Raw genomic sequence first — 27,008 nt, 5'->3', positions numbered from 1 at the left:
AAATATACGTGGTATATGTTGATATGAGTAGGTAATGAATTGAGCATCATTATTACAAGCAGAGTCATGGAGAGAACTTAGAATAGTGACTTTTTAATTTTGGAAGAATGGACTTGTAATTTGCAAAATTAGTGCAATATTCGTAGAGAATTAAAGGAAATTGAAAACTAACCAGAGCAGTAGATTATAAGTCAAAATTACAGTGAGATTTTGCAAAGTCAATTTTGCACTTAAATGCTGTGTTCAGTACTTGTTTAAAGGTTGTAAAGGAGTTTACAAACATTGCTGAAAATAGAGAAAATACAACAAAGCTAAATCTAACCAGAATGTGCTCGGAGGAAAGATTAGAGCAGCCAAAACTTTGGTTTTCCTGAAAGATAATCATTAAAGGAGAACCTCACAGGCCATTGTTGAACTCAAAATCAGTAGGACAAACTGTTATCATTGAATATTATTTTAAAGTCAGTGGATTATTTAAATTAATAGAAAGTAAATTAATAATGTATATTGTAAGAACTAATTTAATTATGAAATGTTTTAAATCTGCCAATTAGTTGGGAGCAATGATTTAAAAATATTGAAAAGTGCCAAAGTTTAAGAATTGGGGTTTTAATGAGAGTCTAGTGATTGTGCTTCTCATCCCAACCTAAGTGGGGTTTGAAGAGAGTAGAGGAATATAAGAATATTAAGGGTAGTGATAAGAAGCAGAGTTGAAGTTGGAGATCATCCATGATCTTATTGAATGGCAGAGAGGGCCTGAGGGACCTAATGGCTCTTTTCTATTTATTTTGTTCACATTTTTGTATCTGAAACTTTAGATTTTTAAATGATCAAGTTTCTCAGGAAACTAATTTCAGGAACAAACCATATACACATAGTTGTTTACAGACCAACCTTAAAATGTTTTGCAGCTTCATTGACTGATTTTTTTGCTTTTTTTTTTAGAAGTGTGAGCGTCTCCTGTTATATCTTTATTGTCATGAAATGAGCATCGCATTCCAAGAACCTGTTCCTTCCTCTGTAAGTGTCTTGGCTTGTTTGTGAAACATTTCTACATTTTAATACCTTTTATGTTAAAACAGCTGTTGCAATGGAAATGCTGTTTCATTAATAAGCTAGTTGCTAGAGAACCAATCTTTTGTGCTTTCATAAACATTTATTTACAGTTATAGACTACAAACACTTCCAAACCCAGCAACTTCATTTTAAATTAGTATTTGTAGGACCACAGTGAAACCTCAGTTAATGCCCACCTCTTGCCTAAATTTGAATATATTTAATATACAATTAGTAATATATAGTGACTTAACTATGTTTAATCATCCCCGTGTGGTAGATGGACTTGAACTTGACCAGTGTGGCCCAGAGTTAGGGATGCAACTGCTATGCCAGAAGAGCTCCGAGTAGTGTCTAAATATAAATTGATTTATCATTGTTGTTAAACCCTTGATAGGTGTAATGGTGTATTTAAGACAATGCTTCTGCATTGTCTACCACACTGTGTATCTTGCTTAAAAGTTGCTTATACACCCATCCTCCATGCTTTGATTCTGACTAATACTGCTAACTTATCCATCTTAATGCATAGCTTTGTGCATTTGCTTATACAACTATGTACCATATCTAGATTCTGGCACCTAAGAACGCATCCACCTTCAGTGTCAGGGTTCTGAGTGATGTTTCTAAGGGGAGATCTAAATGGAAATATAATGAAATAATGAAGATTTTTGTGTGGCTGTGTTTAGATTGCAATGTCTTCATTTTTCATGAGGGTGGCATTTTGTGCTATGATTTCAATTGGTACTAGCACCCATTACTTCACCCATTTGAGTGGCTATTTTTTCATGTGTAAACCTTTATGGGGAATTTGACAGGCTCTTTTACTTGGAATGGGATATTGAAGTTGATTCCAACTTTACTCAATTACATATCCTTTCTAGTAGAGGTGATTAGAAGGGAACTTAAAACTGTCCTCACAAACTAGTATTGAAACCTGAGATTTATTTGAGAGCATTTAACATTTTCCATTTACTGATTAGCTACCCAGTTCTTCAAAAACCAAGCTATTTGTAATTTTTGATTCTTTTCAGTATATTTGAAAAGATCTCTTGGATCCTTTGAGGCTGTGTTTATAGTACCTCCCACTAGTGCAAATACTCTTGAAATATGAATTAATTTCAATTCCTTTCCTATCCCCAAAAAATACATAACTTCTAATATATTGTTTTTCAATCTCTTTGTCAAATGTCTAGAATAGCTGAAACTTAATTTCTTTGACAAGGTGCCGCACATTAGGCTGTTGCATAAGATAAGGATGCATGGTGTTAGGGGTACAATATTAGCGTGGATAAGAGGATTGGTTGATTCACAGGAAGCAAAGAGTGGGGATAAATGAGTGCTATTCTGGCTGGCAATCAGTGACTAGTGGTGTGCCTCAGAGATCGATGTTGGGACCGCAATTATTTACAATTTATATCGATGATTTGGAGTTGGGGACCAGGTGTATGGTGTCAAAATTTGCCGGTCACACTAAGACGAGTGGCAGAGCAAAGTGTGCAGAGGACTGTGAAATTTTGCAGAGGAACATAGATACATTGAGTGAATGGGCAAAGGTTTGGCAGATGGAATACAATGTTAGTAAATGTGAAGTCATACATTTTGGTTGGGTTAAAAGCAGAAGGGTAGTGTTCCAGCTGTACAAGCTGCAGGTGAGGCCACACCTGGAGTACTGTATGCAGATTTGGTCTCCTTAAGAAAGGATGTACTGGCACTGGAGGGGGTGCAGAGGAGGTTCACCTGAGTTGATTCTGGAGTTGAGGGGGCTGGCTTATGAGGAGAGGCTGAGTAGATTGGGATTACGTTCATTGGCATTCGGAAGAATGAGGAGGGATCTTATAGAAACATAAATTATGAAGGGAAGCGATAAAATAGAAATAGATAGGCTGTTTCCACTGGTAGGTGAGACTAGGACAAAAGGGCATGGCCTCAAGATTAGAGGGAGCAGATTTAGGGCTGAATTGAGAAAAAACTTCAAACAGGGGGTTGTTAATCTATGGAATTCCTTGCCCAGGGAAGTAGGTGACGCTATTCCAGTAATTGCTTTCAAAGTTAAGGTAAATACTTTGTTTAAAAATAAAGGATTTAAGGGATATGGTGAAAACGTGGGTAAGTGGAGCTGAGTCCACAAAAAGATCAGTCATGATCTTATTGAGTGGCAGAGCAGGCTGGATGGCCTACTCCTGCTCCTTGTTCTTATGTTGTTAATGTTCTGAAATTGCATTGGAAGAACTGCTAATCACAGTAACAAGGGTGGTGGGGTTGCTGGCATAAACCTTATTGAGGAAACAAAAGACTAAATAAATTTTGAACTTGTGCATAGCTATGATAACACAATTAATTCCTCTAGTAGAATCAATTTGTTTGAAGAGATAAAGCAGTTACAATGTAATTTTTACAACAAGTCCTTACAACCTAAACTCAAATGTCTCTTTATAACTTACTTTTAAATAATTATATGTTGGCAATATCCTGCTGCTATTATTCATAACTTAAGCTTTAATTAGCACTATTCATGAATAATTTTAGTATTCTAGCTAATTCAATCATGTACGGTGACCCCTAATCCCTTTCATCTCTTCTCTACATTAACTAACAAATTGTGCTTATTGTTTCTGATTTTTTTAGCTCTCAATTAGGGATACCCTACAGTTTTTTTGGGGAATTATGAATTCAGTGTCAGCTTTTGTTTAGTTAGTTGCACTCATGCTTCTATGTCAGAGAACCAAGAGACCATGGAGTGTACAACTAAAGAGGCTGCATGGCTTTTGAATGTGATGTGGAACTGACACCATTTCAGGAAGACTGGAAAAAACCTAAAGTATTTTTTAATGAAAAGAGCAGTGGAGTCATCACTTGTCCTGACCAGTATTTAACCCATTGTCAATTGACAAAAATAGATTATCTGGTTATCACATTGTTGTATCTGGGAGTATTCTGCATTTCCTACGTTACAACTGATTCAACTTTGTCACTATTTCATTGTTTTCCTCCATTGGTAAACATATTCCATAAATATTTTCCTTGTTAAATAACCTACTGTATTCAGGTTGCTTCCATTGCATGTTACCTCACTGCTCTTGTGTTTTGGATTATTGACATGACCATCTCAGAAACATAGAACGGTCACAACACAAAATGAAGTCATTTAGCCTGTTGTTATCCTGCCAGCTCTCTGCAGGAGCAATGCAGCTACTCCCTCTCTTAATGCTCCCCTCCCGTAGCCGTGCAATTTTAGTTTCTCTTCTCAGAAAGTTATACAGTTCCACTTTGAAATTACAATTGAATCTGCCTTCATGATCTCCTGGAAGTGCATTTCACGCCCTGACTAGTAGCTGTCTAAACATTTTTTCCTTCCTGTGGCATCTTTTGTTTATTTTGCTAACCACAATAAATCAGTGTTCTCTAGTTCTTGACTGTCCCTTAACTCTAGGATCACTCATTGCTCTAAAAGCTAGGAGCAGTCATGTTCTTTGTGCTCCTTACTGTAGCCTTAGCAGCATCCACAGTTAAACTCTTGGCACTATGGAGCCATCGTTAGCCTGCAATTTGACAATTGCCTGACAGTTCTGAAAATAGCATGTCCTCTCTTAATCACTTTAGCTCATTATGGCTGAAGAGCAAGTATCTCCTGGCTATGATAGCCTTCAGGTGACTCTTCCATGGATTGAGCACTGCGCCCCGTACTGCCACCCACCATTTTTTTATTGCTTCTCATTCTCCAACCAAAATATCAGTTTCTCTGCAATAAACTTCATCCGCCATATATCTGCCCATTATGCTAACCTGTCTACATCAATATGCTTTTGACAGTACCCAGTAGTTCCAAGTTTTGGAATTGACAAATTTTAAAATTTTGGTCAACGCATGCAAGTTTAGATCATTTTAAAAATGCCAACTATTTTAGGAACCTTTGTGCCTTCCTTCAGTTTAGTCCATGTCCTTTAAACCTATCACTCTCCATACCTCAATGGTATGCGCTGATTTGAGTACGTGATTTACCAGTGGCGTGGTCATTCATCAACATAATTGGCTGGTATATATAGACCTCAGATGGATCATCTTATCCTGTGCGAAAAGCTATCCACTAACTATACAATCAATCTGAAAAGCAAATACGTCCCAAGCTGCTTTATTCCATGGCCATTGCCTTAACCACCACCACCTTCAAATGGCCATTCCATTCTTAGCTTGAATCTTCAATGCAAAGAGCTTGACTCTTTTCTGCTGAGATATGGGCCACCTATCTTGCTGCCCTTTCTACTTTATATTTTTATATAGTTTCTCTCCTCCCTGTTCTTCCCAAGACCACTTCTCATCCATGAGATCCACCACCTGTTTCTTTTGTCTTAAACCCTATTAATGCTGATATCCAGCTTAGCTTTTTAAATCCCCATACTTACTAAAAAGTTTTAAATTTGTCAACTGCCAACCCACACACTTCCTCAAAAATCCTTCAAGTGAACTGTCACCATTTGAACCTTTTCTAGGAAGTAATTGAACTTGTTATCACTTCCCAATTTGATACCCAATTCTCCCTCAAGAAATCTGTTATGTTTGTATTCCTCGTGTACCAAATCTGCACAAACCAGTTTTGCAAATGATATCCTGTGACTATTGTGTTTTAGTTTTTCCCCTCAGAGACCTTGGAGTGCAGGTTTATAGCTCCTTGAAAGTGGAGTCGCAGGTAGATAGGATAGTGAAGAAGGCATTTGTATGCTTTCCTTTCTTGGTCAGAGTATTGAGCACAGGAGTTGGGAGGTCATGTTGCGACTGTGCAGGACATTGGTTAGGCCACTGTTGGAATATTGCGTGCAATTCTGGTCTTCCTATCGGAAAGATGTTGTGAAACTTGAAAGGGTTCAGAAAAGATTTATAAGGATGTTGCCAGGGTTGGAGGATTTGAGCTACAGGGAAAGGCTGAACAGACTGGGGCTGTTTTCCCTGGAGCGCCGGAGGCTGAGGGGTGACCGTATAAAGATTTACAAAATTGAGGGGCTTGGATAGGATAAATAGACAAAGTCTTTTCCCTGGGGTTGGGGAGTCCAGAACTAGAGGGCATAGGTTTAGGGTGAGAGAGGAAAGCTATAAAAGGGACATAAGGGGCAACCTTTTCACGCAGAGGGTGGTACGTGTATGGAATGAGCTGCCAGATGAAGTGGTGGAGGCTGGTACAATTGCAACATTTAAGAGGCATTTGGGTGGGTATATGAATAGGAAGGGTTTGGGAGGATATGGGCTGCGTGCTGGCAGGTGGGACTAGATTGGGTTGGGATATCTGGTCGGCATGGACGGGTTGGACCGAAGGGTCTGTTTCCATGTTGTACATCTCTATGACTTTATGACTCCCATGATTAATTTCATAACGTCTGCAATACAGTTAACTGTGTTTTTCTGATGCCTCTTTTCCCACTGGCCAATTCAGTGCTCCTTTCCTGATTATCTGATTGTAGCTGGAGCTACAATCAATAATTTCTGCACTAGTTTTTGTATTGCTTCCTTCAGACTCTTAAATATTTGTATCTGGCACCCTCCCACGTCTTCACATGATGCAACATACCCAGACACTGCATCATCTTCGACCTGTATCTCGGCACCACTGCATGCTTGAACCATTAAAATTTTATTAAAAATGTGTCCAACATTCAGTCCTGGATAAGCTATAGCTTTCTCCAGCTAATCAGAGGGTGGCGTAAGTCATTGCCTTCCCTCACCATTACCTTTGCACCATTGACACCTTGAATTGCCATCGTATTGGCCTCAAAGACTGTTTGCAATCTTTTTTTTTAATCTAATTTGAGATTGTGACCCTTGTTATGAAGGCACTTGATCAGTTTTTTATTCAGGGTTCATGTTAAAGGATCATGGACAGTGATTCATTTGGAGTGCTGAAGAGATTCCTGGACATTCTTTATAAAGAGGACATTGGGAATTTTTTTTAAAGGCACTGGAAGTCTCATGGCTGAATCTAATTGTTTGAACCTGTCTACTGGAAATGGTTTGGAGTTCAGTTAGGGGTAAGGCTTACTTTTTAGAGAGAGCAAAACAGAGAGCAAAATTACTCAGCTGTTACTTTGGTTCTCTTAGAAAGACATTCTGGAGAATCCAGTGAAAGAATTTTTTAAAATTGTTCTCTGGACAAATCCTTGGATTCTCAACAATTCCTGGGCTACCTGTGTCTGCAATAGCCTCAGTGACAACTGCCTTTGTTTAGTGATATCCTTCTACCTGTTTCAGACTCTGAAACCTGTGGTGAATATTACTGCAGCCTACATTTACCTTTTTTATTTTCAGAGAAAGTTTTTTACTGTGTTTAATTGGGGCCATGAATTCAGAAACCTGGTTGATGAATCCTTTTTATTTGAAATCTATATAAAGCATAAAATTGGCCATTTTGATAATTAGGCAAGTAATTTAAATTTATGTTGTGACCAATGGAGTGATGGGGCTGGAGAGTGACATTGTTCTCTTCAACCTCAGTTGTAACGTAAATTTGTTGTCCAAGATGTCCAAAGCTGGGAATGTGAGATTATCATTCTTTTAAAGGCAATATCCACAGCCCAACTATTGAATATGATGGAGCACTTGCAATTAGATATGAGACTAACGCCTAAGAAGCTTAAAATTCATAATCTAGTGGCCAAAAAGTTAAGATTGTAGTGGAAGAACCAGAGGAATGGGTAGAATTGGAAGAAGGCAAAGTTATACTGGACTGAACAGGTTTAGTTGGAAAAGAAAATGTTGGAGCTAGAATTTGAGTGGTGAAGGTAAGAGCATTTCATATAGGGAAAGGCAAAAAAACACATTCAAGAAGCTGAGACTAAAATTACAGAGAAAGGCATAAAGGAAGAAAAATAGATGCCTCCAGCTTCAAGAAAAGATCTAGCTCCAGTCCGAGAACGAATGGGAGTTGTTTGAAAATTTGATGATAGTTATTACTTCAAAAGAAATGCATCTAAGCAGATGTGGCTAAAACATTGCTTCTTGTAAACAGGTTGATGAGCAAAGCTAATAAAATTATGCCATGCTTTCAGAGGAAACCTTACAGATTGAAATGGCAAAAAAGTTTATTATCTGTGTACATGTGTTCGTCCCGAAAGCTTACAGACAAAAATTTTGGATTTTGTGAACCAACCTGAGCAAAGGTGTATAGAATTTGAAGGCATTAGGCAGATTCATCCAATAATAAAATTTAAAGCTAGAGGCCACATGAACATAACAGTGCAGCACAGGAATAGGCCCTTCGGACCACCTTTTCTGTGCTGACCATGGTATTCTAAATTAATTCTATCTGCCTGAATTTGGTTTGTAACCCTCTTCTCTGCCTGTTCATATGTCTGTTCAAATGCCTCTTAAATTTTGCTTTTATATCTGCTTCTACCACCTCCCCTGGCAGTGCATTCCAGGCACCTACCACCCTGTTTGTAAACAAACAAAAACTTGTCTGGAACATCTCTCTTAATCTATCACCCCTCACATTAAATCTATGCCCCCTAGTATTTGACATTTCCATTTTGGGAAAGAGGCTCCATCTTATGATTGTATATACTTCTGTAAGGTCACCCTTCAGCCTCCAACATGCTAGCAAAAACTATCAAGTTTGTCCAACCTCCCCTTTTAGCTAATACACTCCAATCCAGGCAACTTCCTGGTAAATCTCTTCTGCAGCCTCTCCAAAGCTTCCACATCCTCCCTATAGTGCAGTGGTAGTGCAAAATACTCCAAATGTAGACTGACAAGTACAGCGGCAATATGATTTGCCATCTTTTATAATCAATACCCCAACTGATGAAGGCAGGCATACCATATGCCTACTTTACTACCTTATCCACTTGTGTTTCTACTTTCAGGGAGCTATGGACTTGAACCCCAAGATCCCTCTGTGTATCAATGGTCTCGAGAATCCTGCCATTTATTGTATACTTCCCTGTTGCATTTGATCTCCCAGAATGCATCACCTCACACTTATCTGGATTAAACTCCAAATGCCATTTCTCTGACAAACTTTCCAGCTGATCTATATTCTGCTGCATCTTTTGATATCCATCCTGTCTACAACTCCCATCAATTTTCATGTTATCTGCAAGCTTGCCAATTCCAAAAGTTTCATTTATATATATTACAAATAACAGAAGTCCCAACACTGATCCTTGTGGAACGCCACTGATTACTGACCATCTCAGAAAAACGGCAACACAGTTGCACTCTGTCTTCAATGGCCAAGCCAATTTTGTACCCAACTCGGTGAGTCACCATGGATTCCATATGATTTTATCTTCTGGACTTACCTATCATGAGGGATCTTGTCAACTGCATTCGTAAAGTCAATGTAGACAACATCCACTGTCCTACCCTCAATGATCATCTTTGTCACTTCCTCAAAAACTCAAGCTTCTGAGACCAAGACCTCCCCTGCATAAAGCTATGCTGATTATCCCCAATAAGTCCATTCTTCTCCTAATGCAGGTAAATCCTGTCTGTAAGAATCTTTTCCAATAATTTCCCTACCAATGATGTTCACTGGTCTATAATTTCCTGGATTATCTCTGTTGCTCTTCTTGAATAAAGGAAAAACATTGGATATTCTTACCTCTTCTGGAACGTTGTCCTTGGCTAAACAAGATACAAAGATCTTGGTAAACACCTCAACAATCTACTGCTTTATCTCCTTCACTTGTCTGATTTGGTAATAAACGTTGACAAAAGTAAAATGGCAAAAGTGCAGTTAAACTACCTCAGGAATGTAGTAGAGCAAGGACAAATGCTGCCAAGAACAACAAAGGGACAAGTGTTAAAAAGTGTTAATGAAGTTCCCTGCCTCCAAGACCAAGTGGGACATCATATGTTTTTAGAATGTGTAGTTTCTACCAAATTTCAGCAGTCTAGCTGCTTCACTTGCTGCAAAATAAAGCTAAGGTGGTGTGGCTAGGAGATGGCAAGTATTCTTTTGAGAGGTTAAAACCAATTTTTGTTTAGCTAGCGAAGCCAGTGGGATTCTTTTCCAATAAGAACTGGCTCAAAGGTAGAAGACAGAGGATGGTGATGGAGGATTGTTTTTCAGACTGGAGGCCTGAGAAATCATTCACATAAATGATTTGGATGCGAGCATAAGAGATATGGTTAGTAAGTTTGCAGATGACACCAAAATTGGAGATGTGGTGGACAGCCAAGAAGGTTACCTCGGATTACAACAGGATCTTGATCGGATGATCCAAATGGGCTGAGAAGTGGCAGATGGAGTTTAATTCATATAAATGCGAGGTGCTGCATTTTGGGAAAGCAAATTTTAGCAGGACTTATACACTTAATGATAAGATTCTAGGGAGTGTTGCTGAACAAAGAAAGACCTTGGAGCGCAATTTCATAGCTCCTTGAAAGTGGAGTTTCAGGTAGATAGGATAGTGAAGAAGGCGTTTGGTATACTTTCCGTTATTGGTCAGAATTCAGAGATGCCGGTGTTGGACTGGGGTGTACAAAGTTAAAAATCACGCAACACCAGTTTATAGTCCAACAATGCTTCCAGTTAAACCTGTTGGACGATAACCTGGTGTTGTGTGATTTTTATCGTTATTGGTCAGAGTATTGAGTACAGGAGTTGGGAGGTTATGTTGCGGCTGTACAGGTAATTAGGCCACTTTTGGAATATTGCGTGCAATTCTGGTCTCCTTCCTATCAGAACGATGTTGTGAAACTTGAAAGAGTTCAGAAAAGATTTACAAGGATGTTGCCAGGGTTGGAGGATTTGAGCTATAGGGGAGAGGCTGAACAGGCTGGGGCTGTTTTCCCTGGAGCGCCGGAGGCTGAGGGGTGACCTTAGAGGTTTACAAAATTATTGAGGGGCATGGATAGGATAAATAGACAAAGTCTTTTCCCTGAGGTCGGGGAGTCCAGAACTAGAGTGCATAGGTTTAGGGTGAGAGAGGAAAGGTATAAAAGGGACCTATGGGTCAACTTTTTCACGAAGAGAGTGGTAAGTGTATGGAATGAGCTGTTAGAGCATGTGGTGGAGGCTGATACAATTGCAACATTGAAGAGGCATTTGGATGTGTATGTGAATAGGAAGGGTTTGGAGTGATATGGGCCGGCTGCTGGCAGGTGGGACTAGATTGGGTTGGGATATCTAGTCAGCATGGACGGGTTGGACCGAAGGGTCTGTTTCCGTGCTGTGCATCTCTATGACTTTGACTCTAAGCTGGAGAGGGTTCAGAGGAGATTTAACAGGATGTTGCCGAGTATGGAAGGTTTGAGTTATAAAAGGCTGGGACTGCTTTCACTGGACGTTGGGAGGTTGAAAGGCGACATTATGGAAGTTTAATTTCAAGACAAGGGGGCATGTTTTTAGGGTTAGAGAAAAGAGATTTTAAAAACACGAAGGGCAAAATCTTGATACAGGGTGGTTCACTTGTGGAATGAAATTTGAGGAAGTTGATGTGGGTACAATTACAATGTTTAAAATTCATTTGGATAAGTACATGATGAACAAAGATTTCGAGGAATATGGGCCAGTACCAGGTAGGTGGAACTAGTTTAGTTTGGGGTTATGTTAGGCACGGACTGGAGGGTCTGTTTCCATGCGTATGATTCTGTGACACCAAAAGAGATATTCTGCAGTGGTATAAGAAACCCTAGAAATTGCTGCTAACTCTTAAATATTTTGAAGTATTTTTTGTTACCGCTACAAGGCACCTGGTACGTAATGTTCAGAACCCCTTGACCTTGACAGACAAACTCCAAATGCTAGAATGAATTCAACAGAGTTTCTGACTACAAATATAAAGTTTTAAAATCGTCCTCATTGCAGGGAAAAGCAGTGTAATTGCTGATGTTTTGTGTAGAATTTTAATTTGCCCTGAGTTTGAGTACCACAGATGGTGCCAGCATAACACTATTAGTTGTATGCCAAGAATGAATGCGAATATGTGTAAATGTGTTTGAAATTTTTTTTTATTATTTGTTTCATTTGCACATTTTGTAATGAAATGCATTTAATAATGGCATTTAATTTCACCAAGGCTGGAAGTTTTAAGAAGGTGCTTCATTCTTTGAGGTATCATATCAAAGGAAGTTAGGATTTTTTTTATTTGAAGTCATGGTTTAAGCTAACTGCTTGAACTTGATCACTGGAAATCACATTACTGGTGCTTAAAGTTTTGTTTATGTATTGCTTGGGATTCAGCCTGCTACTCAGCTAGTCTAGTGTAAGACTTCAAAAATTGGTGTAGTTCTTCCCTTGGACAGTCTCTGAATTTTAGATGATTCCAAGACACACTATCTGCAACAATCCCAGTGACAGCTGCCTGTGTTTGATGGCACTGTTTAGGTGCACCAGAGCACCAAATGAAAGACATCTTGAGTTTCTCTAAGTCATCTTTGCTTTCAAATGTTGTGTTCAAAACTAATGTCTGCAGAGAAGCTTTTTTTTTTGAGGGTAAATATTTACACTTCTATTTCAAACTGTTAATTAGCTTGCCATCTTTGCCAAATGAATCGTATTTTCACAATTGATCAATCATTTTGTTTTTTTTGTTGAAGAAACATTGCTGATGGATATGCTTATTTTAAACCTTGTATAGAAACAATAAATTATTGGCCATAACAGTAACTGGATGGAGTGCTAACTTCATGTTCTGATCAATGCAGAGGTAGGGATTAGGCAGTGATAATGTACTTTCTAGCCTTAGTGGTAATACTCTTAATTGTATTCCAACTACAATTCCACCACACCTTTTTTATGTGAAAATTTCAACCCTCTGCTGACCCTCCTTTCTTCCATCAATTACAGACTTTAGATGGTTTACAACTGAAATGTCCACATGCTAACATAGCTCCCCATCACTCCTGTTTCTATGAATATATACTTAACTATAGTCCCCCAACATCTCTGTTTGAAAATCTCATCAGTATGTTTAATTCCCTTCATAACCTTGTCCATTCCATAGCAGTAACCTGCTCCTAGTTTTATACTCTTGGAACCCTTCTCGATCCCAACCAAAATCATGCTTCTCTGACTTTGTGCTTGTGTTTTCCGTCCTTTTTCTCCATCATTTTCAACCTAAACTTGACCTGCTTCAACCCTGTACTCTGAGGTTTCTGCTTAAACCTTTTTGTGCTTTCACTACCCTCACCTTTTTTGAGTCATTTTAAACTCTATCTCTTGTAACAATCATTTAGTCACTGCTCTTAAAAATATTCTTTTGCATGGGACTTCCGCAAGGCCTTCAACAAAGTTCCTTATGGTAGACTGCAGGTCAATGAGTTCAAGCTGAACATCACTAGGTGCATTCTCCACATTGCATGTAAATCAGGAAAAAATCATGTGCATTTCATTCTCAACCGTTTTAAGTATTGAAATCACCTTGAAAGTTCACCCATGTAGTACTTCTAACATAGATGAGTACCTGTGGAGGTGATCAACTGAAGGTGCGGCTTCCTTCAGTGTTGGCAAGTGGGTGAGAATGTTGTCCTCCATTTGGCTTGAGAGAAGCTGCAACTTTCTCATAAAAGCCTTCACCAAGTTGTACATTTCATGCACAAAAAGGCCCTTGCACTGCAGTTTCACATTTAATTCATTCCTAAGTGCAGTCACATCAACAGCAAAACCAAGGTCTGCAATCCAGTATGCAACTGAAAGTTGTGGAGTGCCATTCCCTTTCTTCTCACACAAATCTTGAATCTCTTCTCTCAGGTCCCATACACTTTTCAGCATTTTGCCCAGGCTGAGCCACCTGACAGCTGTGCGGTAGCCTATGTCACGATGTTCGGTCTCATTTTCCTCCAAAAGTGCGACAAACTGCCTGTGATTCAAAGCTCTTGCCCTGATGAAGTTAATTATTTTAGTTACAACATCAACCACATGGTTAATTTTTAACACAGACTTACACTACACTTCCTGATGTATAATACAATGCAAAAATACCAGTTTCTATTCAGGGTCATTTTCTGTCACTTTATCCTGCATTCTCTTTGAGTCCCAACAATTTTTCCCGTTAGAGTTGAACAACCATCCATTGTCACACCCTCCAGCTTGTCCCAACGTGTCCAAACATGCATTTGCCTCCGGGAACAAATTATTACCAGTTGTTGTTCCTTTCATTGACAGCATGTCTGCCAGCTACTCTGTGATTTTAAAGTCCGTAGTTATCCCACGTATGAAGCTGAGTAGCTGGGCTGTGTCACGTACGTCGCAGCTCTCATCCAAAGCCAAGGGAAAAAAGTCAAAGTTGACCGCTCTGTGCTGCAGCTGAAGCTCCAGATTTCTCGCGATGTCCCCAATCCTTCTCGTTACAGTGCGTCGGGAGAATGGCACATTCTCAAATGCCTCCTTTTTCTCCAGGCATATTAGTTCTGCAGAGTCCAACAAGCACTCCTTAATAAACGCTCCATCAGAAAACGGTTTAATGTTTCTGGTGATTTTGTGGGATATGACATAAATTGTCTTGGCGTGAGCTGACATTTTGAGGGCTAGCCAGCAAGCATCACTTTTAGCTGTTAACGCACGCACATACATGCACATGTGCGTCCGTACGTAAATAAGAAAAGCATTCTTTTCAAAACAAAAGCAACACAGTTGTATGTATGGCGTAAATACTTTTTCATTTATGTTCTAATTTAAGATTGACCTTATGCGGGCCGGACAGGAACGACCAAAGGGCTGGATAAGACCCGCGGGCCTTAAAATGCCCAGGTCTGTTCTAGAGGTTTATAAAATCAGAAGTAAGGTTAAGGGGCAAGCTCTTTTTCCCAATGAAAAGAGAGTCCAAAACTGGAGGACATAGCTGTAACGTGAGAGGGAAAAGACTTAACAGGGATCTGAGAGGTATCTCTCTCTCATGCAGGGTGGTGCACATATGGAACGAGCTATCAGAGGAAGTGGTAGAATGGGTGAAGTGCAGTGTTTGAAATACATATTTGGACAGGTACATGGATAGGAAAGGTTTAGAGGAATATGGGCCAAAAGCGGGCAAATGGGACTACTTCATGTTAGGAAATATGGTCGGCGTGGACACATTGGGCCAAAGGCCTGTTTCCAAGTTGCACCACTGACTACTAATTCTGAAACTTGATTCTTGGGATACTTTCCATGTAAAAGCCACTATATAAATGCACTTTTTTTTCTTGCATCAATCGTAAAGATTGGGACAGGATTTTGTTTTAGCCTGAATTAAAATGGAATCTTTACATCCTTTTCTTAACTGCCCTCTACCAATATATCCAAAATCCAGTATAAGCATTTTGCACACTGTTTAGTACTTTGACAAAATATATTATTGAAATCACCGCAAAAGTAGGATCATGCTATCTTTTTTTCCTTCTAGGTTCCTGATTACTACAGAATAATTAAGAATCCAATGGATTTATCCAGAGTGAAAATGAAATTGCAGAAAAAGCACTCTCAACATTACCAAACACCAGAGAACTTTGTGGCTGACATTAGGCTCATTTTCAAGAACTGTGAAAAATTCAATGAAGTAAGTACAGTGTGTGAATTTAAATGTGTAAAAATGTCAAATGCACCAAAACCTTCAGGTTCTGTTAGCTGTTTCTGATAGCAGTGTTGTTTTGCTGTTCATTTTAAGAGCTTATTTTTCATATTGCTTTTAGTAATCCCAGTTTTGAATTTCATCTCCAAACCAGAAGTGCAGTATAACCTTTATTGAATTCTTCTTAAAGTAACAAAAGTAAGCATGAATATAATAGTAATTGCAATACACATGGATTTTCAAAAGACAAGTACATTTTGGGCCAGGTTCAGCACATGTAATATCAGGAAGAATGAAATGAAAAGCAAACTGGCTGCATAAACCGTAAAAAAGGGTTAACCGCAGTGAGCTGAGATTGGCAGAGGATGGGAGGTGCGTTTCACAGGGAAATGCTTGAGGCAAATTCTGAAATCAAAATGCATCGTCACAGTTGAGAGAGAGTCAGTGTTGAGGAATATAGCATCAAAGTAAAATCAACTCTTAACACATTTGAAGAACGGTTGTTTAGATATGAAATGAATTTTGGTGTAGTTAGGTGAGAGCTGATTTGTGCATTTATGATTTTAATAAGAATAAGGAGGCCAGATACAACATGGAAACTTAAAGGTTAAAAAAGTGTCATTAAAAGTAACCAGCAAAAGACTGCTACTTGTTTTTTGAGGAAGAATTCAAAGCCATGTGTAGACTATGCTCAGAACTCAGGTATGGTCTCCATATTGCAACAAATATATTGAAGCATTGGGGATCGTGTGAAAACTATGCCCAAGATGGCAGAGTTCTGTAAGTTTTTGTGTAATTACAATATAAGTTCATTCATTGAACTGAGTAGAAGAATTAAGTAGATCTTAGCCTGCTGGACACACTTTCCTCATTCCTGAAGAAGGGCTCATGCCCGAAACGTCGATTCTCCTGCTCCTTGGATGCTGCCTGACCTGCTGCGCTTTTCCAGCAACACATTTTCAGTTAAGTAGATATTAGTTTATTTCTTAAAGCTGCAAAAAAACATTATTTGTAGAATCATTGAATGAATATAGCATACAAAGAGGTCTTGTATGCAAGAATAACTTCTCTAATCTTTCTCCCTTTCTTTTCCTTGTAGCCCTGGAATTTATTTTCCTGCAAGTGCTTATCCAACTTACTTTTGAAACTAATTGAACCTGCTTCTGCTAGCTACGTGCTTAAGCATGCATTCCCCAACTCACTATTTTTAAAAAAGCATCATTCAGCTTAAATTGGTGTCCTTTGATTCGCAGTCATTCCACCAATGGCAACACTTTATTTTGTTTAAATTATTCACGATTTTGAATACCACAATTAAATCTCTGTGAATGTTTCAAAGGAGAAACGGAGCTTGTCCCATCCACCCACATACCTGAAGTCCCTGTTCCCGGAATCATTCTTGTAAATCTTTCCCGTAGGTCTATAGTTTTCAGATCTTTCCTGAGTGGTGCCCTGGGATGGATGCCATCCTCCACTTGAGAATGAATGAACCATTATGTTTTCCAGGTTCTTCATAACTTCCTTGAACTTGTAATGTATCTCTCTATTTATAAACTCCAGCATTGTGTCACTAATTGCTATTTCTGCCCTTGTCAATTGCTGTACTCCCCCAATTTTCTCTCTCTCCCTCCCTCTCCCTCTCTCCTGGTATTCTCTTTAGAAATGTGCACTTTATTTTGTTAGCTCTCCTCTTTGTGTTCCTGCCAAAATGTGTCATTCCATGTATCTACACAATGTGCTTGCCCATTTCGCCAGCCCAGCTAGCCTTTTGTTGTTTTATCACTATCCTTCTCACCATTCATAGTTAGGTTGAGTTACATAACTTCAGTGTGTTCCAGGGAAAGCTAGATCAATACGTGAAGTTGAAAAAGAATAGAGATGATGCTAGGGTTTGAAGAAGAGGGGAGGGGAACCTTGAATGGAACCTAAATGCCAGTTGGAGCAATTGGGTTCAAGGAGCTGTGACTTTGCTGTGCACTACTTTGAATCTTTAAACATGCAGTTTGAAGCTGTTCCCTGATCCACAAAATTTCAGTAAGTCTTGTGTTTTTCTCCTTCTGGCACTTGTTCTTCACTTTGTAGTTTGATGTTTAGTTTGAAAAGCTTGGTCTGTCCATGGTAGCATAACATCAGTACTTAGCCACATCTTCCACAGGATACAGTTTTATTTTGCCATTATAAGCCGAAATGACAAACTTGTTATTTGACAAAATCAGCAAGTGTAATAAAGGGCTAAAATTGTTGTCATAGCATTAATCAGGGGACCCTCACTATCAAAACCCACTTGGCCATCTGCATTCAAGTTCTTCCTAGAATGCCTAAACTCTACTTAAATGACTTAATCACTGTGCTCATTTAGAAACATTCTAAATTTATTTATTGTCTTAGTTAATTTGCTTGAAGAAAACCAAAGATTTTTGGTGATCATATTGTGTTCCCAACAAGCTAGGTATTCCTGCAGGTGTTAGATACAGCTGAGAGTTTTCTCTACTAATTACTGTGTAGATATGCCCCATTCTGTGTACTTGGGTTTACAATCTGACAGCTGTGACAGATTGGAGTCCAAGAATCTCTTATCACTGTGCCTCATATGTAACTTTCCATAATGTGTACTTTGTGGATATCAATGGCCATAAATGAGAAGTGAATGGATTCTAAATATGAAGACCAAGTTATTGCTGATAATTATTTAAACATAGTTTGTTCCTTTCAACAGCCTCTGTCCTTGGGGACCTGGATGGCAGTTATCAGGGCACACTGTGTAATTTGATTTAACTAATACTTTGAAGTTTTAAAGCTTGTAGTCCTTTTAAGTATGTATTTTACTTTGGCTAACTCTGTAAAGCAAGGATGGAAAAAGCCTTCAATGCAATACTACATGCACTTTTGATAAAGTGCTTTTATTTTGACTGAAGTTCCGTACCGGAGAGCTTTTTTTTTTAACTTTGACAGCAAGAAAATGGTCATAAGAATCTTCAAACAGTCTTGCAGTTTCAGCGGTAGTTTGTAGTACAACTCCATGCAACTATATTACAGTACATGATTAAATTTCTCCCTGTATAATTAAAATTGAAGTGCTATTTTAGGCTTATGATTTAAAAGTTCTTTTCTCACCTGTTTTCACCATAAGTGAATTGTTCACAGGCTATCTGATATAGCTACTGAAGTTAGATGATTTTATGAAGTACTTTGTCGTTGTTAAGTATGCTCTGCCTGTAATTTGACAGTCATTTAGATAGCAATGTTAGGTTTGGCAAAATATTATTTGTGCTAGTAACATATATTCAGCCCCTCTGAAATTCTGTCATCCTGTAACTGAAATGGACCTGAACATGCCTAAGCTAAGATGAAGATTTAAAAATTTAGCTATCTATTGCAAAGTTTATAGCTAGACAGTTCTGTAGTTGTTATATCACATAATAAACAGCTCACAAGATCTGTATTCTTACTATTCTGTCCACTTTCTCACATTAGTAAAGCAACCATTGATTTTCTCACTGCTCAGGAAGTGTATCTCGGTCGGCTTTTTACGCAGGTAGCCTGAACTGTTGCTGTGTGGGAAGTTGCAGACGTAGTAATGCACTTCATTAAGTCCAATCCCATGGTTGGTCAGGAATGTAAGTGCTGATTACTACGGATCCCTGAGTATTAAGAGCACTAATCTTTCCCGCACTAAGCCTAAAAGACCAAGAGTTAGATCTTGGTTCTGTAGGTTTCACTACAGAACCATATGTCTTTACTCAGTGGGGGATTTCAATATTAGTCAGTATTCGAGACTTGAGAGTCGACACACAATCTGATATAAATTCTCAAGAAATGCTTTGTTTACTTTTATAACAGTGAGACTGCGTGATAAACTCTGAATAAAACTTAGCTACTCACCAGATTCACAGGCGAGACAGGATATGTACAAATATGCTGCTGTTAGAGATGTAAATTGCCAAAGTTCTACTTTGTGCAACACACGATCAATGCTCAATCTGTTCATATAGTAATATTACACTTAGATTGCTGAAGATAATGGTCACACAGGAAACAGTAAACATTTTAAACTTCAGCAAAGGATATTGAAGATGTTAGCATGACGGTTCCAAGTGATATTGATAGCTATTAACTGCTATATTATTCTACAACTCATTTTGCATTTTTAAGAAACAAGCCTTTTTTCAGCACATAGCATGGATTTTGTTGTAGTACTTAAATTGGTTGAACAAATATGCACTTAAAGGGTAAACTGTAAATATTAAGGAAACTTTGATGTTTGTCTCTATCAGTGCCACATAAAACAAATTTATGTTATGAATTTTATTGTCTCATAAAGGTTACCCTATTACCTGGGGTTCAAAATGGTCCTCAAGCCCTCATGAGGACCAAAGAAAGGGAAATGAGAACCAAGGTAAAACATCACCCCTGCTTATGACAGACCTGTTTCTTTCTCTGCAGTGTGTATCAGTTGAATTTGGTTGTTTATGTAAAGCTGAAATTCCACGTGAGGTTTGTGGAATGGAAAGAATTATTTATGAAACATAATCTCAGAATATTATTTTAGCCACTGTCCATTCTATCAGATTGCATTCATTGTGCAAGGGATTGTTTGACACCTTTGGCTCAGATTCAGACTAGTTGGTGAGATAATGTTGACTTTACTGGCTGTAAGCATTCAGCATGCCATGAATATGAACCCACTGCAGACTGCTGCTCCTCAGTTTTCATTAACATATTAATCTTCAAAAAAAAAAGTTTTAGGTGTAACAAAAGGAAATGCCCCATTAGTGTAGCAGAGGATTGTCATCCATTAATCTCAAGATTGTACAGGGTATGGACCTGGAATGTTTGAATGTGGGTACCCACATACAGAAAATGTTCAGTTTGTCAGCATCAACTATTATGTTACTTTGCGTCCAAAAAGCCCTAGTATTGTAGTATTTGGGATGTTCTACAGTTGTCAGCTAAGCTGCTTTTTTCATTATGTTTTTTGAGTGTGAGAAAATGGATGGAATGGAAATTAACAAAGCCAGTTGGTTTTTATTTCTCTTCCACTGGCCTCTTGGAGTTTTAGTATTATTAGAGCTGTCTTTATTGTCAGCCCTAAGAATGTTTGGAAATTTAGTTCTCAAAGGTCAGATGTGAAATTTAATATTATAATGTTAGACTTTGATTGTGAGATGCATAAAGGTAATAAATACACATTAAAAACAGAAATTCATTCCTCTAAATGCTTTAGTTGTCTTAATTGTCCACCTGGCAGATGATGTAGATGTGTAGAGCAACTGAAATCCTTTTTGTTTAGCTACAAGGCTAATTTATGGTGCAAGTTGTCAGGAACTGGATTTTTTTTTCAATTTCACTAAGCAGATATAAGATAATGAAGTTTGAGAGAGATATAAAGATGTCAAAAAGGCAAAGTATGTATATAATATACTAATCAGGTACTTAATCTGTCAACCTTGATTAAATGGTAGCAGATTGTCAAAGTGGTGGGTTCAAGCTTGGTTTGGAGACCTGAGCACAGGAGTGCTTTGGTGCAGTAATGAGGGAGAGTTTCAAACTTTTCAGTTTGAATGTTAAATGGAAGTCCTAGCAGCTGCCAAAATGTAGATGAAAACAATTTGGTGGCATTATTTGTAGCAGAGCACTGCCGTATACTGGTGGATAGTTAGCCCTCAATTAATCTAATCGTTTATCTGATCATTATCTCATTGATATTTGTGATACCTTCGTTGCATACTGGCTGCCTTTATCTATAATGTGTATATTGCAAGTAATTTATTAGCGGAGGTGGTGAAAGACTACACAAATACAATTGATTATTTTCATTCAGGGATGATGCTTAAAACTTGAGTTAATGTTTGAGGTAGGTTTGAGTTGTGCTTTATGTTTGGTGAATTAGGACACTGTAATTGTCCATAACTAATGTGGTATGAACAAAACTATATATGGAAAGCCTTGAATAGTATTGGAGAAACCTAATATTTTGTGACATTGACATTAAAGCAAATACAATGTTATTTACTTTTATTGAATGGTTATAAAGTGGTGACCGAGGAAAGTGTGTTTTGTTAGCTACTTCTGAGGTACTTATAAAAGCCTTTGACATATTACAGGACATAACCATCTGGTCTGTTGACTGCATGCTTTAAAGTCAGAAAATTTTAAAAATCTGAGAGCATTTGTTTTGAGTGTTTTGTATTCACTAAGATATGTTTTTATATGCACTAACTTTCAAAGGTTCTGCTTTTCTTGAAAGTAGACTTCTTATGCAAGTTGTAACAAATTGAAGAATTTGTCTCAATCACATGCTTGTCACCTGAATGTACTTTTTGCAATAGTGTAGTTTAGTAAGGCCTGGCTTGCTCCTATCTCCTCATCTAAGTGATGTTTGAGACTTTAGACAGTAAGATTTAATAGATTAATTTATTTAAACTAAGACCTACTCTAGCAAATGTTCTTGTATTTGATTGCCAAGCATAGGCCTTGGCCCATTTCCTACACTGAGATCCAAAGCCTAAGAGCACTAAGCTCAGTCAAAAGAATTCAACTCTTCTCTGGCTGAGATCAATTCATCTGAAACAAAATGGGAAATGGAAGGTCTGTATGGATTTGATGCATCACAACTTAGCAGTTCATATTCAAGGGTTTTGTGATTGAATACTTTATGATGCCAACACTGGGTGTAATATTAAATACTTCTGAATTCTTTTCACTTTCAGACCGATTCGGAGGTTGCCCAGGCTGGAAAGGCTTTAGAAAGCTATTTTGAAACAAAGCTACAGATGGTTTATTCAGACAGAACCTTTACACCTCTGGTAGAATCAGATTCCGACCATGAAGATGAAGCTCATATCAGTGAGGATTCAGACGATGACTTCGTTCAACCTCGGCGAAAACGGCTAAAGTCTGATGACAGACCAGTGCACATTAAATGATTTTCCCTGCCTTTCAGGGGAAGATGAACTACTTAGACTTCTCTCCTTTTTCTGCTCACAGGATGTGATCAATATTCCTGTGGCTATCTGCTGGTTGGTTGTGAAAGCTGATACCCACCACACAGTATTTATTAGAGTTTTAAAATGTTTTTGTACAAATAAACAAAACTTTGTTGCATTTGTTCATTATCTAAATACTGAGAGTCTTTCCAGATTCTGTTCCTTTTTTTAAAAAAACCTTGCTGATGTAATTATTTGATTCTTTATGTGCTAAATGTTGTAGGTGGCATATATTTTATTGGCATGCACAAGAAACTGTTTAATGACTACACAAATATTTAATTTACATATTCAGAAATGGAAATTTTCTCTAAGATGGTTATGTTTCACGCAATTATCAGGTTAGATAAACACAGTAGCTCTTGCCTTCCAGGTGCCTGTTCTCGGTTACCTTTTTTCAGCTACCAAGTGTTCAATTCAAATCAGATGCAAAATTTGCAAATGCTATCTATTGAATGTCATTGGGGATTTATTGATTCTGGTGAAGTACATATGTGCACTACAATAATAGCTGCCATTACCATGCTTTATTGAAGTGCCACTATAGTATCTTTTCACATTACAAAAGTACAAGATTTGTTTAATTTAACAAGACAACTGTAAATAGAGGCTTATTTTACAAGTTGTATTAGTACATTTTTGTTTAACTTTGTAGTTAGAAAACTGCAAAGCTGCCACTTAATGCCATAACCGGTAGAATGGCCTGAACGCTCAAACATTGTGTTGCCACTGACACACTGCACTATTAACTTGAAATTTCAAGTAATTTATTTGCTGCAGATATGTTTTCATACCTTTTAAAGTTATGGGGATTTTGAGGAAATTGACCCACAGAAGTAATCCCTTTTCCTGGCTTGTAAATCTGGTTCTACCTATGCTATGGATTTACTATCAGATACTTAATGTGGGTCAAGTACAAAATTTGGCACAATCTAAATTAAAAAAAGAGAATTGTGTGTTGCTTCAGAAGCTGATCTTGTCATTTCTAAACATGTGAAGAGTTCCAGCATTTGACCATCAAACAAACAAACAAAGATATCATTTGATTCAGTGGCTGTTTTTGCTTTTGCCCTCCAGCCTTTAGAATCTTGGTTTGGTGTCAGTAGCGACTGCTGCCACTCTTCTCTTTGATAGCTGAGGCACTGGCATCTGACATGAACAAAGTTTGGTCAGCCTCAGTCCAGTTCTTAATGGGTACAGGCTAGCAAAACAAAACTCTTCATACTACTTTATGCAATGCATGCTATAGAGCATAGATTGTGCCAGAAATAAGGTACATAATGTTAATAGCATAACAGGCTGTGACCTTTTAAAAACTTAACTCAGTCCCTTTTTTTGCTAAACAATTTAACAGGGTGCAATTGGATATAATTATAGTTTTCAGAGTTTGTGAGAAGATTTGTAGCTCGGGTGCTCGTTGTTGTGGTTCTGTTCTCCGAGCTGGGAATTTGTGTTGCAGACGTTTCGTCCCCTGTCGAGGTGACACCCTCACAGGAAGCTCCCAAGCACTGAGGATGTCACCTAGACAGGGGACGAAATGTCTGCAACACAAATTCCCAGCTCGGCGAACAGAACCACAATAATAGTTTAAAAAGATACATCCTGAATTTGACCCAGGCCTTTGCCTGGACCAAAGCAAACTTGAATGTTTACATTAAAATACTAACAGTAAGTCAGAACTTTCCTGCAACACACTCAATGCGTTGTCCTGGTTCAACAAGTGATGCATTACCTGTGTGTTTCAGCTTTTATTTGCAAGGGACAGTTTGTTACTTAGAACGATGGGATGTTGCGTAGAATGGTGTTGTACTATATGTCTAATCATTCTACTTGACTGGGAATGTGTGCTACTGATGCTAAGAACCAAAAATGCGCACAGACAGGAATGAAACCACCATCTTTTACCTTGATCACAATGAACAATTTGCTCATATAATTTAAAAATAAAAGATGAAAGTCATGTATTTGCACGTGGTTGTTTCGAGTTTTGTAACTTGGTCAGAAGTAGATGAAAATAAAGTTATCAATTCTCCGTATTTAAGTCTGCAAGGACATGATGCTTAAATGCTTTTTTAAGTGATTTGATGCCCATTAGTGATGTTTATTTTGTCCATTCATTTACATTGTTCTTTAGAAATATGAAGTTTGGCTAATGGATGAAAACTGATACCAACTAGTTAAATCTGAAGGATTGTTAGTCGTTCTATAATGTTAAGACTTGGATGCCCATTATTGTATGAATGTAAAGCCTTGACCTCTAAATGATACAAATATAGTATAAATATATATATCCATTACACCCTCAAGTATCATTTACACTACAGTTTCAACATTAATAAATTAAGTCATTTGAACCATTCATGACATCTGAAAGAAACTCCAAAAGTCGTATTTATATTGATATGTTAATAAAATATTGTCACTCTTAGAATTAGTTTTCTTTCATCTATTAATACAATTTTTTTTCATGAAACTAGCAGGGATAATTTCCTAATTTTGTGTTACTCAAAAGTATTTATAACTGGTTTTCTACTTACATTTAAAAATAACAACAATAGAAATATTTCTGATAGTTGGAATATGTATTTCTGGTGATTTATCCCTCTAAAATTGCCGTGTTACAAATGATATCTTCCAATAAACATTAACTTATGAAAAGATATGTGCCTACGTTTTGGGCATTTATCTGGATACCATTTATTTTCTGGTCATTTAATTTCTCTGACTCAACTGTTCGTTGTCCCCAAGCAAGGTAGACTTAAATCTAATTGAAGCACAAATTTATCCTTGAACCAGTTTATGGATGGTAATCCTTTTAATTTCATAAATTATCTTCCACTTTTCTTTTTGCAATTTTTTTCTTTCATCTAATATTGAGACTATTTTAATCCCTGGGCTTTGACTTTTCACTTTTGTGTAAACAGCCATTCATACTGAGCTGTTAGTCAAAAATAGATAGTTGTCCATGGTTAGCCATAAGTAGATATTAGTGTTAAGATTTAAATTTGCAGAATGTAAATGTTGATAAGTTCTTTTAAATCAAGGATTTACAGTTCTGTAATTTTCATTAGGAATAATCAAATTTATGGCATTACATCCATAATGTTGATGTGGCTCACATCAACATTATGAATGTGTACTGCAGTTCCTTAAACCAGTGCCAGAACTGTGTAGTGCTGCTATAATATCCAGTTTGAAAAGAAAAGGACTTTTTTAAAGTATGTAGTTTCTGAGGCAAAGTGCTGTTGACATTCTAAAGTTACAATAATTACGAATTTATAAGTTGCACTTTCTTTAAATCTTTTATTTTACAGCAGGAATATGTGCTGTTCCTTGACTTGCAGGCTTTAGACAAATCTAATGTGCACTCCTAATCATGGTTATTTCTCATGCAGGATTGATGTTGAAAAAAAGTCTGAGATTTGATTGTACAGCAATTGTTAATTTTGGTTATAAAAAGCTGCTTGTGTATGCCATAAAAATATACAGCCTCCTTAGCTACTGATTATATTCTTATGTCGATCGTCCTATGGATGAAGTTTAATCGACATCACTTGTCTTTTTTTATGATTGCCAGTTATAACTGTTGCATCCGCTGTGTTTTTTTGCTACTTTGTAACTTAAAGTTTACAGTATTTTTGTCAAGAGTTATTTAAGAGCCTGTCAACAGTTTGTAAATATTATCCGTTTTAAAATATTGCAGAATGTTGTGTTGTAGATGATGAAAGTTGTTGCGTTAGAACAGACAAATGCTTTAATTGGAAACTTTCTCCTTCGTCATTTCTATTAAATTGTACAGCTGGCAAGGGGCATGTAGTGATGGCGTGTTTTTCTTGTGCCAAAAAAGCGGATGTGAGCTTCAGTACAGTCATAGGACATCGTCCCAGCCCTGAAATAAAAACCAACATGTTATTTCTGCTGAATAGATGAATTTTTATGTTTTTATACAATAAGTCAATTTTCTGTACAGTTCAGCCATAAGGCTTCAGCTAACCCATCGTAAATAGATCAAGTTGATGTGAGATTTTTGATCCTGAATTATTTCTTTTAATACCTTCAAAATAGCATAGTAATGTAGCTGAAAGATATTAAACAAAGCCTTTCTTTTGGAAATTTAATCTTGGACCACACAACCTAATGTTTGCTTTGGTCCACTTTTGACTTGTGGTCATTGATAAAGTTAAGGAATCATAGTAAAAAGTTGTTTCGTTGAAAGGAGCAAAAATACTTTTTACAGCATAACACTGCAGAATTTCAGCTAATATGGTACAGAAGAGGCCTTTAGGCCATCAAGTTTATTACTAAAACTATACTATCTATTCTAGGCCCAGTTTCCTGCACTAAGTCTTGAATGTTGCACCAAAGGAGGAAGTTAGAATTCATGCACATGCTGTTGATTTTTTTGTGAAGTCGTATGCTGTGTTATATGTTCTGGATTAGCAAATGACATTTAATATATTGGATTAGATTCCCTACAGCATGGAAA

General features: G+C 37.6%; 1 protein-coding gene across 2 annotated transcripts in view; it reads left to right on the top strand.

Annotated features, from left to right (window-relative positions):
- The window catches only part of trim33 (tripartite motif containing 33), a 151,875-nt gene extending 125,544 nt beyond the window's left edge, over positions 1-26,331 (top strand). The window contains exons 17-20 of one of the 2 annotated variants that reach the window (XM_043716995.2): positions 946-1,020; positions 15,372-15,524; positions 19,858-19,932; positions 22,247-26,331. In XM_043716995.2, the coding sequence (XP_043572930.2) occupies positions 946-1,020; positions 15,372-15,524; positions 19,858-19,932; positions 22,247-22,462 (519 nt within the window). In that variant the 3' untranslated portion in view covers positions 22,463-26,331. The remainder of the gene's footprint in view (positions 1-945; positions 1,021-15,371; positions 15,525-19,857; positions 19,933-22,246) is intronic. The other variant, XM_043716996.2, reaches the window with a different exon arrangement.
- Positions 26,332-27,008: the final 677 nt, after the last annotated feature.

This window comes from Chiloscyllium plagiosum, unplaced genomic scaffold (assembly GCF_037043375.1).
Source record: "Chiloscyllium plagiosum isolate Xiang-an unplaced genomic scaffold, Cpla_swu_hap1 HiC_scaffold_26, whole genome shotgun sequence".
Lineage (NCBI taxonomy): Eukaryota > Metazoa > Chordata > Chondrichthyes > Orectolobiformes > Hemiscylliidae > Chiloscyllium > Chiloscyllium plagiosum.
The sequence above is the reverse complement of the archived record's forward strand: the minus strand, read 5'-3'. Positions and strand labels throughout refer to the sequence as shown.